Source organism: Eutrema salsugineum, unplaced genomic scaffold (assembly GCF_000478725.1).
Source record: "Eutrema salsugineum unplaced genomic scaffold, Eutsalg1_0 scaffold_11, whole genome shotgun sequence".
Taxonomy (NCBI): domain Eukaryota; kingdom Viridiplantae; phylum Streptophyta; class Magnoliopsida; order Brassicales; family Brassicaceae; genus Eutrema; species Eutrema salsugineum.
In genome coordinates this window covers 9738160-9755316 of record NW_006256901.1, presented here as the reverse complement: position 1 = coordinate 9755316, position 17157 = coordinate 9738160, and the positions used below count along the sequence as shown (strand labels likewise).

The window sequence follows — 17157 nt, the reverse complement described above, 5'->3', positions numbered from 1 at the left end:
TGTAATAGCACTCCCGAAAGCTGGAGTAGCATCATCGCAACCATGTAAATCATGCTTCACCTTTACCATATTCTGCGATATGATCCAGGCAAAGCAGGCAAGTCGTGGGTCGTCCATAAATGGGATCTGAAGTGTCATGAGCTCAGTCTTCAAGACACCTCCCATGTTGGCTCTAGAGAAGATCGTGCGTGCTAAGAGTTTGTGCACAACTCTCACTGCTGGGTGGCTAAGAAGGGCTGACTTAGCTCTCCCACTATCATAGGCTCCATGACCCATCTCTCTCCACAGGTTAAGATCAGGTTCATCTTCAAGATAAATGCCATCAGTGTATGGAAGCTTAAGAGCTTCACAAACCTCGGAAATTGTTAGAGAATAAGGCTGTCCGCGGATAGAGAATGACAAGATGCCATCTGATGCTATGGGGTTCCTCCTCTTCGTGTGGTGGAGTGTAACGGTTGCTAAAAGCTCACGGACTATCTCAGGATAAGTCGGAAGGTTCAGCTCCAAGTAGAGTCTCAGCTTAAGTGCATCGATGTACCAGATCACATCCTCTCTGATTCCAAGCATCTCGAGTGTATGATAATCAATGCAAGGCGTGGGTTTGATGTTCAGCTTCTTGAAACGCCTTGCATAGTCCACTCTCGGGTTTGTCTCCCTCCCAATGTATCGAATCTGTGGTGGCTCGTGAGGTGCTCGTGTTTCTCTTGAGTGCTGGAGCAATCTCATCACATAGCTTCTTCTTCTCGGTCTGGCTTGGTTCAGCATGTACTCTCCTAGAGTAGCATCGTCGGGAATGTCATCGGAGCTGCCACCAGTTCGACGGCTCCTTCGGGATCTGGTTTCATCCATTTTCTGCAAAATGAAATGATTCTTGGAAAAAGAGTGAATTTGGGTGCAAATTTTAACACATTAAGATCTGTTATACTAATACTAGTATAAAAAGATTAATTAAAATTATTAGCAAACAAAATTGATATTAAATCAGAGAAATCAAGTAGTTCATGACTAAATTCGGATTTTTGATGTTCTCAACATAGAAATCTTCTAAAAATCAGTTTTTATGAGCAATTTCCATGTGAATTCTAAAGATTACCCAATACTAATCACTAATCACACAAGACTAAATCAAATTCATCAATTTTGCTGTTCCAAATTCGATTTTTATGAAGCATGTAGAATCCAAATTTCAAAAATCTCAATTCCTCTTAAGCTAGGTGCTAAAATCGATTTTTAGATAACCTAAATGGATAATCTATCATTCTTAAGCTATTTCCACCATCAATAGACCAAGATTTTGGGTTTTTAAAGAAAACCCTAAGTTCAAAATCGAGTAAGAATGGTGAGTTTGAGGTTCATACCTTGCTGGAAAGAGAGAATTGATGGTAGAATTCAAATCAGCTTCGAAAAAGAGTGAGGTTTGAGCCAAAAATCTCTTAAAAAGCTTAAGAATTGAAAATGTGTTCTTTCTCAAAAAGTTTGTTTCTTTTCTTTAAAAAGCGTTTTTGAGTTTTTTAAGTTTATGGGAACTTACCTTTTCTTGTTTGCACATTAGAAAAGTTTAAAACTTACCGAGGATCTTTTCGGGTTTTACCGGGAACATTTCAGGAAATACCAGGAATCACCAGGCAAAACCGGGAATCACCAGGCAACACCGGGAATCACCAGGCAACACCGGGAATCACCAGGCAACACCGGGAAGCGGCAGAAATCCGCGGAATCATCTCAACGACAACCGGCCGCGGTCAGGAGACGCGCGACCGCGGTGGTCGAGTGCTCGGCCGCGGTCACATTCACGGTGCCGCGGTCGATGCACCTTTGGCCGCGGTTCCATCAGCTGCGACCGCGGGTCTTCCTCCTGCGGCCTATTGTCCAATCTTCTCGTCTTTGCCAGGCCGAGCAGCTAAAGACCTACCTTTTTCTTCTTGGTTTTTCTAGTTTTCTGATTTTTTTTTTTTGTGTTTTTGTTTTATAAAATGCCTAAAACTTAAAAAGAAAAAGAAAGCATAAATTCTAAAAAGGAAAAGAAAACTAAGAGAAAGAGTACCTAAATGGGTTGCCTCCCATTAAGCGCTTTTGTTTTAAGTCGTTTAGCTCGACGTAAGCATGAGGAATCAGGCTGATTTGAATGGCACTCCACTTGATGTGCCTGTATCACCTCCGGTTGGTGGAGGTTTTACTTCTTCTCCTTGTTCGGACCCTTCTTGGTCCATATTTAAATTTCGATTAATAGGATCTCCAGGCTGGTCGTCGTTGGCCATTCCTTGCGTTCGTCTAAGTCTTCGAAGTTCTCTTTCGTGTCTGTCTATCTCGTCTAGAATTGGAATGTCTCCTGCAGGTCTACGCCTGGTACTCATGCAATTCAGAGAAAGGCAAAAGAAGGGAAAGATAGTTCAGAAAAACATTAAGAAAGAACTAGAGATCAAGTGTCTAGACCAGAAGTTAAAACAAGAAAAATAGCAAAAGGCAGCGAAACAAATCCCCGGCAACGGCGCCAAAAACTTGATGCGTGCTCGCTACGTGAGGGAACAAGTTTTACCCTTAACAAAACAAATGAAAGCCGCAAGTGCACAGCTAATCAGTTGTAGTATTTAGGGATCGAATCCACAGAGTGCCTGGTATTCTTCTACGGTTTTTAACTTTATGTCTAGACTAAATTGGTTTTAAAGGTTGGTTGTTTTTCTTGCGAATTAAACTAAAACAAGAGAAAGCAAATAAATCTATCCTAAAAAGCATGTAAAGAAAATCGAATGAAATGTAAATGGAATAAGTAAAATATCAAACTAAACGAAAATAAGGGAAGTAAAATATCGCATGAAAGGTAAATAAAGCAAGTAAATAACGAACTAAGGAAATTGAAATGCAGGTCTAAGAAAGCAAGTAAAAATCGATGGAATTGTAAACTATGGCTAAAAACGCTGAGCTTTTGGGAATTCTAAGGGATCATAATCGGTTTTAACATTAGTGTAGATAGATTGGGATTGACGGATAACAATATATGGGTTCTAGAGCTAGAGTACGGCGGTATGACTACGTCACTGTCGTGATCATAACCAACTGTTTCTCGCAACCCTGACCAGTAGGTTTCCACTCTGGCCCTGGAAGGGAGAGAACGCAAGAGCTGCACAAGACTCGTCAATACTCACGATCTCCCCGCAGGTAGGTTTCCACTCCTACGAAAAAATCGCCTGTTTCATTCTAGGGCTGATACTTAATGAAAACTTTCGCAACACTAACTATCTAGATCAGATACTAGGTGATCAATCAAGCATACATGCAATAAGAACAAGAATACACAGAGAACAGGTCGAAATCCCAGATCTATAAACCTAGATGTCTTAATCGATTATGAGAGCCCCTTTCGGGAACCCTAAGCCCAACTCGGGATCTACTCAGACATGGCTGAGTTCGACATCATCATTGGTTTTAATATAAGTAATGAAAAACAATAAAGAAAAGAGATAAAGAAAGCTTCTCTATTGAAGAACTCGGACTTGAACAATCTTCTACAAAAATCTCATAAAAACGGCTAAAGGAAAAGGGTTTCTGTAAAGTATGAATGGCTCTCCTAAAAACGACCTAAATGACATGTATTTATAGTCTCCAATACTCCATGGTCTCCAGGGTTCCGGAATTGAGGCTGGGAATGACTTTGGGCTTCAGATAAGTGGGCTTTAAGTCAGAGCTTGAATGCCGCGGTCGGGAGTGTTGTGACCGCGGCAATTGGCTTGTTGGCCGCGGTCGGGAAGCTTCTGACCGCGGCAAATAGCTTGTTGGCCACGGTTGCGTGAGTTGTTGGCCGACTCCGCGTGGCTCCGGGGCTAATGAAATCTCCTGAGATCCAACCGTTGGAATGTCTCCAAACCAAGTGCATTTGAAAGCTGGTTGATTCTTCTATAAGTTGTCCAATTTTGAGGGTGATCAGACGGTGAGAAAGTCATCGTCTCTCCATGAGAGTTCTGACGGTCTGCATTTATCCAAAAGAGTCTTTTTGTTCTATTTTGTGCCTCTTTATCCCAAATTACCTGAAAAGTCTTTTAAAATCCGGAAACATAGAAATCCTTTGAAAACCTTTGAAAACGGAGTAAAAACACCTGTAAAAGATATTAAAATGATCCATAAAAATGGTCAAAATCCGGTGTTATCATCTAGCCGTCGTAGTATCGGCTCGCAAGCTGCATCCTTATTTTCAATCACATTCGATTATTGTGCTCGCAACCCTTCCGCTGTGCTCAATCCTGCATAGCCTGAGCCAGTCTGGGCGGCTCGCAAAATGCGCCATCGAGTTAAGCGAGTACAATATCGAGTATCGGAATAGGTCGTCCGTAAAATCCCAGGTGCTCGCAGATTTCCTCGTCGAACTTCCTGCCGAGGCAACAACCGAGCCGACTCCAGATGAAGTTTGGATACTGCATGTTGACGGCTTGATAACTAAGGTTTTTAGGTCTAAGATGGGTTATCAATCCCCTTGTCAAGGTAGTATAAGGGGTGTCAATCCATATGTGTGGTAGTTAGGCACCAGTTTATAAGACAAGTTCTTAAGTCAAGCTGAATAAAAGATGAGTTTGGTGAAACCAGCAACAAGAAAGCATAAACAAGAAACAAACAAGAAATGATTAATGAACTACTAAACAAGCAAGCAAAAAAAATGATGATAAAGGAAATGGTGAAAGATAAACCTCTAGATGTGATCATTGATTAGGGTGCTTTAGATATTGATTCATGATGCTAAGAACATAATGCAACACTTGCTACTCTTTAGTCTAGGCTTCTTAATCAGATTAATTCATTCCCATGACAATAATCCCTTTGCTAATCACTTAGTCAAGTCTAACAACCATTAGATATAATCAAGCAATCAACAAGCATAATGCATCAAGCCTAATAAGTGACCAAACAATCTCTCAACCAAGAAGACTGAATCTTATACAGAAAGACATAACAAGCAATCACATGATCTCAAACATTTTAACTTAGAACTCTAATCTAGACTAATCCTCTCATGAAGGCATTAATCTCTACACTAATCCACTTTCAAACCAAATTCCCATTTGTGAAATATGAACTAATGAGCATTAAGCGACAGTTCTAATATGTCATTTATGCTTAAAACAAACATTCCCATGGCATTTAAAACATAAACCCTTAAGTTAGCTCTTTCAGGCATTTCATCAAACACTTTTGGTGCATGAAATGCCTATGAACCCAGATTTCACTTTCCCAAAGAAATCTGGCATTAAGAGCAGCTAAATAAGGAAATGAAATGAGAATCTAAACCCTAAACATCACAAATCAAACATCTAAGCACCCTAATCTACACACCTAGAAGTTTAAAAATAAGACTACTCACTAATCATGATGAACACACCATTTCTTTTGCAAGAGGTGATGTTAATCATGATTAGAAGCAAAGATAAGAAGATGAGATGATAAGAAACAGACTTAGATTGATTCAATCCTTGAGATATCTCTTAACAAACTCGTTTTTTAACAAAAGGGGAAAGAGAAACAAGAGAAAACAAAGCTCAGTTCTTGGAAAAAACCCTAAAAAGTATTTATATCTCTCTAAAAACGAACCGGGTCAGCCCGGAACAAACCGGGTCCTGACCCGGCTTTAGTGGGTAAAATGGAAATCCTGCGGGTTGGTCCAGAGTCTCCCAGGTAGCATGCCCAAGTCGCAGTAGATGAAGAACTTGTCTTGTGAGACTTAAATCGATTTGTCTTAGCCGCACGCCCAAGTAGGAGTATTTTACGAGTCTTGCTGCGGCTTAATCTTCTTCTTCTTCAACTCACAGGACCAAGGCGGTTTCTGGGGAATGTACAAACCATGCGGGTTGGTCTCCATTACACTCAGGTCGCAGGCTCAAGTCGGAGTAGATTGCGAGTGATCGTGCGACTTGGTTCCAGGCGCGGCCAACTCGTATGCCTAAGTCGCACGATTGTGGACTTAGCAATATTCTTGCTCGGGAGCCTCAGACCTCATCCATTGATAGCTTACCCGCACTTCTCAACTCGCAGCATCAATTTCCAGGCATTCGTCTTCAGGCCTGCGAGTTAACCAAGTCGCAAGGCTTTCTCGCAGCATTCAGAGCAGCTTGGACCACTTCGTATTCCGGAGAGTGTAACTTCTGATATACTTGTTCGAATTGAGTGATTCCGGTTTCCGAGGACAGAGGACTCATATATGTCCAACTTTGGTGAAGGAAGCTTCGGTGTTTGGGAAGTGGAAGGCTTCCTGGAGGGCTCATCTTTGCAGTGCATTTACACGATCAGAGAGTGGCGTCTAGACATGTGTCCATTCCGGAGACCGTATCTTCCTGCTCATAGCTTTAAATTGAATGATCTCGGACGCTCTGGAAAGAGTACTCGAATGTCTCTGATTCTCATGAAGGCCCCGGAAACTGAATCGGCCTGGAAGTGCACCGTCCTTCGCATTACTCAGAGCTCATCGGCTTGGTCCAAAACAGCAGCGAGACAGGGGTTCCTCCCGACGATCTTAACTTTCTGCTCACGCGTCCGAATTCCATGATTCCACTTGCTATGGAACCGTGATCCAATCTTCTCCAACTTCCATGAAGCACCCGACAGCTGAATCGGACCGGAAGGTTCCCCGGACAGGCGATTTCGGAGACGTGTTTGCACCTGGAGATTTTGGCCGAGAAATCCTTTAGCCGGTACGCGTTTTGGCCGATAAAAATCCACCCGCGATACGCGTTTTGGCCGAGAGAAACCTTCTTGGTGTGCGAGAATGGCTGATAACCTCCAAAGACCCAATTTCACCATTTTCAAGCTTTGACACTGTTCCACTTCCTGGATTCATCTTTTCAGCTCCAAATAGCCCCAAATATACCTGATAAACAGTCAAAACATGCAAAGACTCATTGGGACCTAATGCATCTCCTAAGTCCTAAAACAATGCTTAAAAACCTAAAATGCATGCAAATGGGACATGATTTGGACTAGAATATGTACATTAAATGATGCAATTTATGAATATATCAACTCCCTCACACTTATCCTTTGCTTGTCCTCAAGCAAAAAGGAACAAATGAGAGGAAAAGGTTGAATGCATTGGGAGCTCATTTTTCCTTTGAAAGAGAAAAGTGACCACTAAGAGAATTCAAGTTCATGCTCAATATGCAATGCAAGACCATACTCTGATGTATCAACTCAACAGTAATATCCACAAGTTCTCTTATTCCTCAACTCTTTAACATTCATTAAACTCTTTACCAAGTGGATCAAATGATGCAATGTTCAAACAAGCAAAGTTTGGCTAGGCTGAGGTACTGAGACTAAAATGGTCTCATCAGTGCCTAAGTGGGTTCAATGCAGCAAGGGGATCTCTCTATGAATGATCAAACTTTGCCCGAATGCTAAAGGTAAAAAGCAACCTAGGCTTACAAGGGCAAGGACTCATCCCACCCCACACTCTACTCAAAGCTTTCTCACTTGCTCAACCTCTCAAGAACCTCACTTTCCACACTCATTTCCTCTCACTAGGAGACTCACTTATCATTTTCACACTTTACATAGCTCCTTTTCACTTTCTTTTGTAACTTCTAGCCTCTTTTTCTTTCTTTTTAAAACATTTGAGCTCTTGGGCTTCTTTTGTTTTCTTTTCACTTAGAGGCTAGACTTTTTCTTTTCAAAACACTAGAGCTCACTTTCTTTGACTCAAAACTCCAAGACTGATTTCTTTTCTTTTTCTATCCCCTAGTTCTCACCATTCTCCTTTTATTTCCACTCATCTCTCCTTTCCACTCACCAACAAGTATTCCCCCACACTTAGTTCTCACCAAATCTCTCAGCTCCTTGATGATGGAACTTAACACTCAATGAGACTTGCCCTTGTCGCTCTAAACCTAACACTTTCTGCTAAGTTTGATCCAAGGTGGCCTTTCAATCACACACAAACATTTGGCTTGAAAGAAGGATGTGTTCAGGGTGAGGAAAACTGATCCAGATGTGGACTGAGCTATTTGAGGTAAGGAAGAGGGTGGTAAAAACAGGATTCTAGCTCAAATATGTATATAGGTATCCACAAACTTATTTAAACAATGCATCACAAGATAATTTCAAGTCAAGTTCAAGGTTTTCACTTATTAGAGTTGAGTTCAATTCAAACTTGCTTCTCCGATTCAAACCATTTCAAGCCTTGCAAGCACATAAGTCATTTCACAAGCATATTTAATCCAAATTCTCAAAGTGATGTACTCTCAAGGAAAGAACCTATCATTACTCCCATTTGCATATGATGCAACCTATATGAAAATGCAAACTAGACTCAACCTAAAATGTGAATGCAACTACATGAGCATTTTTTGTGAAAAATTTTCAGATTTTTCCATTTTTTGGTTTTTATATGCACTTAGATGAATGCAACATGAGACTCAAAGTGAAAAGGAAAATAAGAGCAGAATAAACATGATTAGTAAACACAAAACCCCTCCCCCACACTTAGATAACACAGTCCCTTGTGTTATAAAAGCATGAGAAAGAGGAAAAATCAAACATGAAATGCAAAAGATAAAGAAAAATGCTAAATGCTCATTTACAAGTGTTTGGAGTGATACCTGGTGTGGTTCTTGTGCAAAAGGGGAGTGAGTATCTGCACCAGATGAGGCCACACACCACTGGAGATGGATTTGGCTTGGCCTTAACTCCCTTGTGCGGCATGGACTTGTCTTGGACCAACTCGCAGACTTTGGGACATAGATACCTCGGCCTTTCTTCTTTTTGGTGCGGCCTGGTCTCCTTGCTTCCAGGTAGCACGCCTAACTCGGAGTAATTTGCGAGTCTTCATGCGGGTTAGCTTCCTTGGGTTTCAGGTAGCAGCACCAGGTCGCAGGTTTTTGGACTTAAACAGCTCGGCCACTTTTCTTTTTGGTGCGGCCTAGTTTCCTTGCTCCCAGCCAGCACGCCTAACCCGGAGTAATTTGCGAATGGACGTGCGGCCTAGCTTCCTCTCTTCTGACCCGCACTTTCAAGCTGCAGTATTTGGGACTTAAACACTTCGGGCCTCTTCATGGTTTTGTGCGGCTTGGTCTTCTTACACCAGGTAGCACGCCCAGGCCGGAGTAAATTGCGAGTTGGGCTGCGACCTGGGCTCTTCTTGCACCAAGCCGCACATCTAGGTAGCACTCAGGTGGCTCACCAGTTTTCATTCCTTAAGTCCTTCCTCAGCTTGTTCACAGACCCCTTTTCAATTTTTCCTTGGACCACAGCATTCCTAAGTCACCTTAGACCTGAAAACACTTCACAAAACCCAAAATATCCTAAAACATGAAAAAGAAGAGAAAAGATTAAGAATATTATATAGAAGGATAAGCTTGGGGTGTCTCCCAAGAGCACTTTGTTTAAAGTCACTAAGTTTGACTTTGAAAAACCTGTTTTTAGCTGGGGTGAGGTTGAGCACTGATGCTTTTCAGCACTTCAATGGTCCTGAGCAAGAAAACTGAGTTGGTTTGCTGCCTTTGGGAACCATTAGACCCTTGTCCTTGAGATCCCATCTTGAGACCTATGTCTACCAGCTCTTGAATACCATCTGGGTCTTTATCAAAAATGGCCTTTGTGAGACATGCCCTCACTTCAGCAAACAGACCTGGCTTCCCATTGCAATCCAGCTTATACTTCAGAGAACCATCATCATCAACCCAAGTAGTGAGATCAAAGTCTTGAGAAGAAAGATCAGGTTTAATACTCTTGTCTTATGATGCTGAGCCATCACTTTTGGTGTTAATCATCCTTAGATCACTAAGTGTAGGAGACCATGAGAGCAAGATGTCTTCTTCTCTGATCAATGGCTGTTCAGTCCCATCCTTGTAAACAGAGTTGGTGTGAGGTTCTTTTTCCATTTCTACAGCTGAGAGAGATTGGGATCCACCCAGAATTCCAGCACTGCCCACATACTTCATCTCAAGTACCTTAGGGGGTTCTATCTCTTGAACAACTGATCCACAAAATTCAGCTAAAGGTGGTTGAACAGGGTAAAAGGCATCCTTATCCACCTTTGTAAGCACCACTCTTTGAGTATCAAAGTCAATCATTGCACCAGTGGTGTTGAGAAATGCAGTTCCAAGCAATAGGGGGAGCTCTTTGGTCTTCTTCATCTTCATGATGACAAAATCAGTGGGGATCACACATTCGCCAAATTGAAGTGGATAGTCTTCTAAAAATCCATATGGTTTCTTGGAGTAGGAATCACCAAAGGTGATGGAAGAGGGGTAGGACGTTATAGACTTTACCTTTAGCTTCTCCATCATATCTTTAGACATTATACTTACACTTGAGCCTGAATCGCACAAAGCATTCTCAACTCTAAAGTTGCCAAGAGTGCAAGAGATGGTGAACTTCCCTGGGTTGCCTAGCTTTGGGAGGGAGGTTGGCTTCATCTGAGTTGATTCAGAGGTGGAGGCACAATCTGTTGGCTTTGCTGGACCAGTTGGCAGTCCTTTGTTTCAATAGACACTGAATCATTCCCTTGCTGAACAGAAAGAACTGAACCGGCTGCCCCCACACTTTTGCTCTCAATTTCCTCATTGAGTTCATGTAAGAAGCCCGTGAAATCATCTATAATGGTGTCTTCATCCTTATGAGTTTGTGCAGTCTCACTAGAAAGTTGACCATAAAGGAGATCTTCAATCTCTTGCACAGCAGTTGAGTGGTCATCATTGGAGTAGATGGCATTGCAATAATCCTTTGGGTTTTGAACAGTTTTACCAAGAAGAGAGACTTGTGGTTCAGAAGTGCAGATGCCCTTGTTCTTTTTAATAGACTTTAGTTCAGCGCCCAGTGTCTCCAGGTCAGATACCATCTTTTGTTGTCCTAGTAAGAGCTGTTGGAGAACAACATTGAAATCATGACTTTTTTGAACATGTGGTGGGCCAAAACCAGGAGGTGGAGCCTTTGGCTGTAGGCTGACTTGATTTGTGAAGTTATTCCCTTGATTCTGAACCGCTGGTTGCTGAAAACCCTGTTGACCTTGGGAGTTACCTTGGTACTGATTCTGTTGAACAAAGCTTTGAGGAGGGTATATTTGGTTTTGGGGGTTGGCCACATTGTTGCTCCTATAGGACAAGTTCTGGTGTTTATTGAAGTTGTTGTAACCATTGAACTTGTTTTGATTCCCAATGAAGTGCAACTCCTCTTGAGTGAGACCCTCTTCATTGATATTTGTGAAGCATCTCTTCTCCTCACTCACATAGTGTATAGGCTTTTGAGTGGCAGCTAGGGCTTTGTCAAGCTTTATATTCAGGACTTTAAACTTCTCTTCCAGCCCTTGGTGTCTACCAGAATCTTCTCCTCTATAGCTTCTATCATAATCTTCCCCATAAGTGTCTTGGCTCATGGCTAAGTTCTCAACAAGTTCCATAGCTGCATTGATTTCTTTTGCCAAGAAAATTCCATTTGATGCTGTGTCCAACTGAATCCTGATCTTAGGAACAGCTCCTCTATACAAAGTGCTAAGGAGGGAGGCTTCTGAAAAACCATGATGTGGACACTTACTTGTGTAGCTTCTAAACCTGTCCAAAGCTTCTCCAAAGGTCTCATTAGAATGTTGAGTGAAGCTGGAAATCTGGTTCCTTAGCTTTGCAGTCCTTGAGCTTGAGAAGAACTTGGATAGAAAGGCAATCTTGCATTGCTCCCATGTGTGGATGGATCCTCTTGGGAGGTTCTTTTCCCACTGATGTGCCTTATCTCCAAGGCTGAATGGGAACAATCTCAGTTTGAAGCTGTCTTCAGATACCCCATTGATCTTAGTGAGATCACAAACTCTGTCAAACTGATCCAGATGCTCCAAGGGATCCTCCATAGGTAAGCCATGGAACTTCTGATTCTGAACCATATTTATTAAAGAGGCCTTCACCTCAAAGTTGTTGTTTTGGACAGGAGGTGGCCTGATTCCTGCGCCATACTGGTGTGCATAAGCTCGGTCATTCTCACCAATAAAGACTGGTTGGGGCTGATGACGTATGGGTGGGTTTGGGTGGGGCTGTGGTGGATTAACCTGAGGTCGGTCTTGGTTCTGCTTACCCTGAGCGTGTCCCTGATGGACCTGAGCCTGTTGAGCCTGAATTCCAATCCCATTACCAGCTCTTTGACCTTGATCAGCTTCTTGAGCCTGATGCTCATTCCCAACTTGCTGATTCATTCCTAACCTCTCCAAGTAAACAGCTCTTTCTCTTTGTCTTTTGGCTTGGCTTCTTGTGATCATAAACCTGAGAACAAAGACAGAACTTGAAAGGTGATCAGTAAAACAAAAGAAACTTGATCTCAAAAACTATATCAGAAACTAATGCTAACAATCCCCACACAATATGGCAACGGCGCCAATTGATAACTAAGATTTTTAGGTCTTAGATGGGTTATCAATCCCCTTGTCAAGGTAGTATAAGGGGTGTCAATCCATATGTGTGGTAGTTAGGCACCAGTTTATAAGACAAGTTCTTAAGTCAAGCTGAATAAAAGATGAGTTTGGTGAAACCAGCAACAAGAAAGCATAAACAAGAAACAAACAAGAAATGATTAATGAACTACTAAACAAGCAAGCAAACAAAATGATGATAAAGGAAATGATGAAAGATAAACCTCTAGATGTGATCATTGATTAGGGTGCTTTAGATATTGATTCAAGATGCTAAGAACATAATGCAACACTTGCTACTCTTTAGTCTAGGCTTCTTAATCAGATTAATTCATTCCCATGACAATAATCCCTTTGCTAATCACTTAGTCAAGTCTAACAACCATTAGATATAATCAAGCAATCAACAAGCATAATGCATCAAGCCTAATAAGTGACCAAACAATCTCTCAACCAAGAAGACTGAATCTTATACAGAAAGACATAACAAGCAATCACATGATCTCAAACATTTTAACTTAGAACTCTAATCTAGACTAATCCTCTCATGAAGGCATTAATCTCTACACTAATCCACTTTCAAACCAAATTCCCATTTGTGAAATATGAACTAATGAGCATTAAGCGACAGTTCTAATATGTCATTTATGCTTAAAACAAACATTCCCATGGCATTTAAAACATAAACCCTTAAGTTAGCTCTTTCAGGCATTTCATCAAACACTTTTGGTGCATGAAATACCTATGAACCCAGATTTCACTTTCCCAAGGAAATCTGGCATTAGGAGCAGCTAACTAAGGAAATGAAATGAGAATCTAAACCCTAAACATCACAAATCAAACATCTTGAGACAAATCAAACCCTTAACAAACTCGTTTTTTAATAAAAGGGGAAAGAGAAACAAGAGAAAACAAAGCTCAGTTCTTGGAAAAAACCCGGAACAAACCGGGTCCTGACCCGGCTTTAGTGGGTAAAGTGGAAATCCTGCGGCTTGGTCCAGAGTCTCCCAGGTAGCATGCCCAAGTCGCAGTAGATGAAGAACTTGTCTTGTGAGACTTAAATCGCTTTGTCTTAGCCGCACACCCAAGTAGGAGTATTTTTCGAGTCTTGCTGCGGCTTAATCTTCTTCTTCTTCAACTCGCAGGACCAAGGCGGTTTCTGGAGAATGTACAAACCGTGCGGGTTGGTCTCCATTACACTCAGGTCGCAGGCTCAAGTCGGAGTAGATTGCGAGTGATCGTGCGACTTGGTTCCAGGCGCGGCCAACTCGCATGCCTAAGTCGCACGATTGTGGACTTAGCAATTTTCTTTCTCGGGAGCCTCAGACCTCATCCATTGATAGCTTACCCGCACTTCTCAACTCGCAGCATCAATTTCCAGGCATTCGTCTTCAGGCCTGCGAGTTAACCAAGTCGCAAGGCTTTCTCGCAGCATTCAGAGCAGCTTGGACCAGTTCGTATTCCGGAGAGTGTAACTTCTGATATACTTGTCCGAATTGCGTGATTCTGGTTGCAGAGGATAGAGGACTCATATATGTCCAACTTTGGTGAAGGAAGCTTCGGTGCTTGGGAAGTGGAAGGCTTCCTGGAGGGCTCATCTTTGCAGTGCATTTACACGATCAGAGAGAGGCGTCTAGACATGTGTCCATTCCGGAGACCGTATCTTCCTACTCATAGCTCTGAATTGAATGATCTTGGACGCTCTGGAAAGAGGACTCAAATGTCTCTGATTCTCATGAAGGCCCCGGAAACTGAATCGGCCTGGAAGTGCACCGGCCTTCGCATTCTTCAGAGCTCATCGGCTTGGTCCAAAACAGCAGCGAGACAGGGGTTCCTCCCGACGAGCTTAACTTTCTACTCACGCGTTAGAATTCCATAATTCCACTTGCTATGGAACCGTGATCCAATTCTCTCCAATTTCAATGAAGCACCCGACAGATGAATCGGACCGGAAGGTTCCCCGGACAGGCGATTTCGGAGACGTGTTTGCACCCGGAGATTTTGGCCGAGAAATCCTTTAGCCGGTACGCGTTTTGGCCGATAAAAATCCACCCGCGGTACGCGTTTTGGCCGAGAAAAACCTTCCTGGTGCGCGAGAATGGCTGATAACCTCCAAAGACCCAATTTCACCATTTTTCAAGCTTTGATCACCGTTCCATTTCCTGGATTCATCTTTTCAGCTTTAAATAGCTCCAAATACACGTGATAAACAGTCAAAACATGCAAAGACTCATTGGGACCTAATGCATCTCCTAAGTCCTAAAACAATGCTTAAAAACCTAAAATGCATGCAAATGGGACATGATTTGGACTAGAATATGTACATTAAATGATGCAATTTATGAATATATCACGGCTCATCATCAAAACGTGGCCAAGAAATAGGAATTCGCCTTACCTCGCCAACAGAGAGATCTTGGAGCAGTCCTTCCGCCTGAATTTCCACGCCTCGAACAACGAAGCAGAATACGAAGCATTGGTCGCTGGCTTACGACTAGTACAAGAAATCAAAGTTCGGAAAATAAGAGTCTTTTGCGACTCACAGCTCGTAGCAAACCAATTTAACGGAGAGTATGAGGTGAATGATGAAAGAATGGGAGCTTACCTTAGAGTGGTCCAAGACTTAGTACAAAAGTTTGACGAGTTTGAGCTCAGGCGAATACCCCAAGACAAAACACCTCGGCGGACGCCTTAGCAGCACTCGCCTCACCCTCGGACCCGGATCTCCGATGAACAATACCGGTTGAATTCATCGAACGGCCGAGTATAGAGGAAGTAGAAGGAGTTCGGCTAATCAACCCTCCGGAGTAAGAACCAGATAACGGTGAAGCAATTGCAATGGAAGAAGACGCCTCGTCAGCCGAGCTGGAGTACGGCTACGACAAAGAATGGCTCGGACCAATTGGAGTCTACATCACCGACGGAGAAGTTCCACCCAACAAGTGGGAAGCTTCCAAATTAAAGGCTCAAGCCGCATGATACATCCTCGTCGACGGTGAGGTGTTCAAGTGGAGGTTTTCAGGACCACTAATGACGTGTGTCGAATGACCCGAAGCAAGAAAAATAATGCTCGAGGTGCATAGCGGCGCGTGTGGTAATCACTCTAGCAGAAGATCACTAGCGATCAAGATAAAACGGTATGGGTACTTCTGGCCTATGATGGTCAAGGACTGTGAGAAGTTCACTACAAAGTGCGAGAAATGTCAACGACACGCGCCTACTATCCATCAACCAACCGAGCTGCTGTCGTCAATTTCGTTGTCTTATCCTTTCATGAGATGGTCGATAGACATAGTCAGGCCTCTACATCGATCAAAGCAGAAGCGTTTTCTGCTCATCCTTACTAACTACTTCTCCAAATGGGTCGAGGCCGACTCCTACGCAAGCATAAAAGACGCTCAGGTCGAACACTTCGTCTGGAAAAATATCATTTGCCGACATGGGGTTCCCTGCGAGATAGTCACCGACAACGGATCTTAGTTCACTTGAGCAAATCTATTCCACGCCAAGGTATCCTCAAGGAATGGACAAGCCGAAGCAGCTAACATGACAATCCTAGACGGCCTGAAAAAGAGGCTCGACGCCAAGAAGGGACGATGGCTAGACAAACTCGAAGGAGTCCTTTGGTTGCATCGAACAACTCCACGCCTAACCACCGGAGAAACCCCATTTGCCCTCGTCTATGGAACAGAATGTGTGATCCCTCCCGAGGTGGATTTCCCCGGAATTCGACGAAGACTTTTGCCAGGACAGGAAGGTTTGAATCACCTGATGATGCTGGATGAGCTTAACTTTGTCAATGAAAGGCGCGACCAAGCCTTAATCCGAGTGCAGAACTACCAACAAGCAACAACGATGTACCACAACAAAAATTTCCACAGCCAAAGGTTTAAAGAAGGAGAGCTTGTCCATAAAATGTTATCCAAAACACTGCTGAGAGGAACGCAGAGAAAATCGGAGCAAATTGGGAAGGCCCCAACAAGACCACGAAAGTAGTTCGCCCGGGAGTCTACAAACTAGCGATGATAGCTGATGAAGCAATTCCAAGATCGTGGAACGCAATGCACCTAAAGAAGTATTATCACTAAGGATACAACACGATCAACACGAACTACGGGACAGCTTGATCCCTACAAAGGTGATATAAGACTCGGTGAGAGGCTTATATGATTGCGGATCAATGGCTTGGTGGGATCAACACGGTGGCTTTCACGCTCTCTCGTGTGGATCAGTGGATGGAGATGGTAAGAGAAGACTCGTTGGCATAAGACTTGAATCGATACGGGATCTGTCAAGCTGGCTTTATCGCTCTCTCTTGAGGGATCAAAGAGTGGTTGTGAAGTGGATCGAAGCACCACAGAGATGATGTGGGGATCTCTGATACTGAAAACTTTCTCCTTGGTGAATCACACACGCAAGAACACAAGCAAAGTCTCTCAAGCACAAGCCAAGAGGAAAACAACATTATTTTATTGATAAGGTAAAAAGGTGAGTACAACAGCTGCGTGTGGGACTTTATAAATAGTCCGTCAGCTTTGAACCTTCTAGGGTTTGACACTTAACAAGAAAAACGACACTAAAGAACCAAAACAACAGGACTTGTAAAAGAAATAAAGTAAAAATGGCAAAGTGTCTCATTTGGACACGAATATGGAAAGTTCACTTAAAAATTAAAGAAAAGAAATTAACTACGTGCAACCTTTTCTGGGCTTGTTCCATGCACCTCTTATGCTCTCTAGCGTGTTAGACACCACTAGGATACTCCCATGTTACCTGCACATATCGTATAAATG

At 42.8% G+C, this 17157-nt stretch overlaps 1 protein-coding gene and 1 non-coding gene across 2 annotated transcripts; both read left to right on the top strand.

Moving 5' to 3' along the window:
- Positions 1-11483: 11483 nt before the first annotated feature.
- LOC112090101 lies at positions 11484-11590 on the top strand. The gene has a single exon (XR_002901457.1). It is a non-coding gene; the product is annotated as a small nucleolar RNA R71 (small nucleolar RNA).
- Positions 11591-15910: 4320 nt separating this feature from the next.
- LOC112089848 lies at positions 15911-16360 on the top strand. Its single transcript, XM_024160601.1, has one exon. The coding sequence runs from the start codon at positions 15911-15913 to the stop codon at positions 16358-16360; it is 450 nt and encodes a 149-aa protein (XP_024016369.1).
- The last annotated feature ends 797 nt before the right edge of the window (positions 16361-17157 follow it).

Excerpts from the sequence above, each read along its gene's own strand:
- LOC112089848 (XM_024160601.1), top strand. The coding sequence starts at position 15,911 with ATGACAATCCTAGACGGCCTGAAAAAGAGGCTCGACGCCAAGAAGGGA.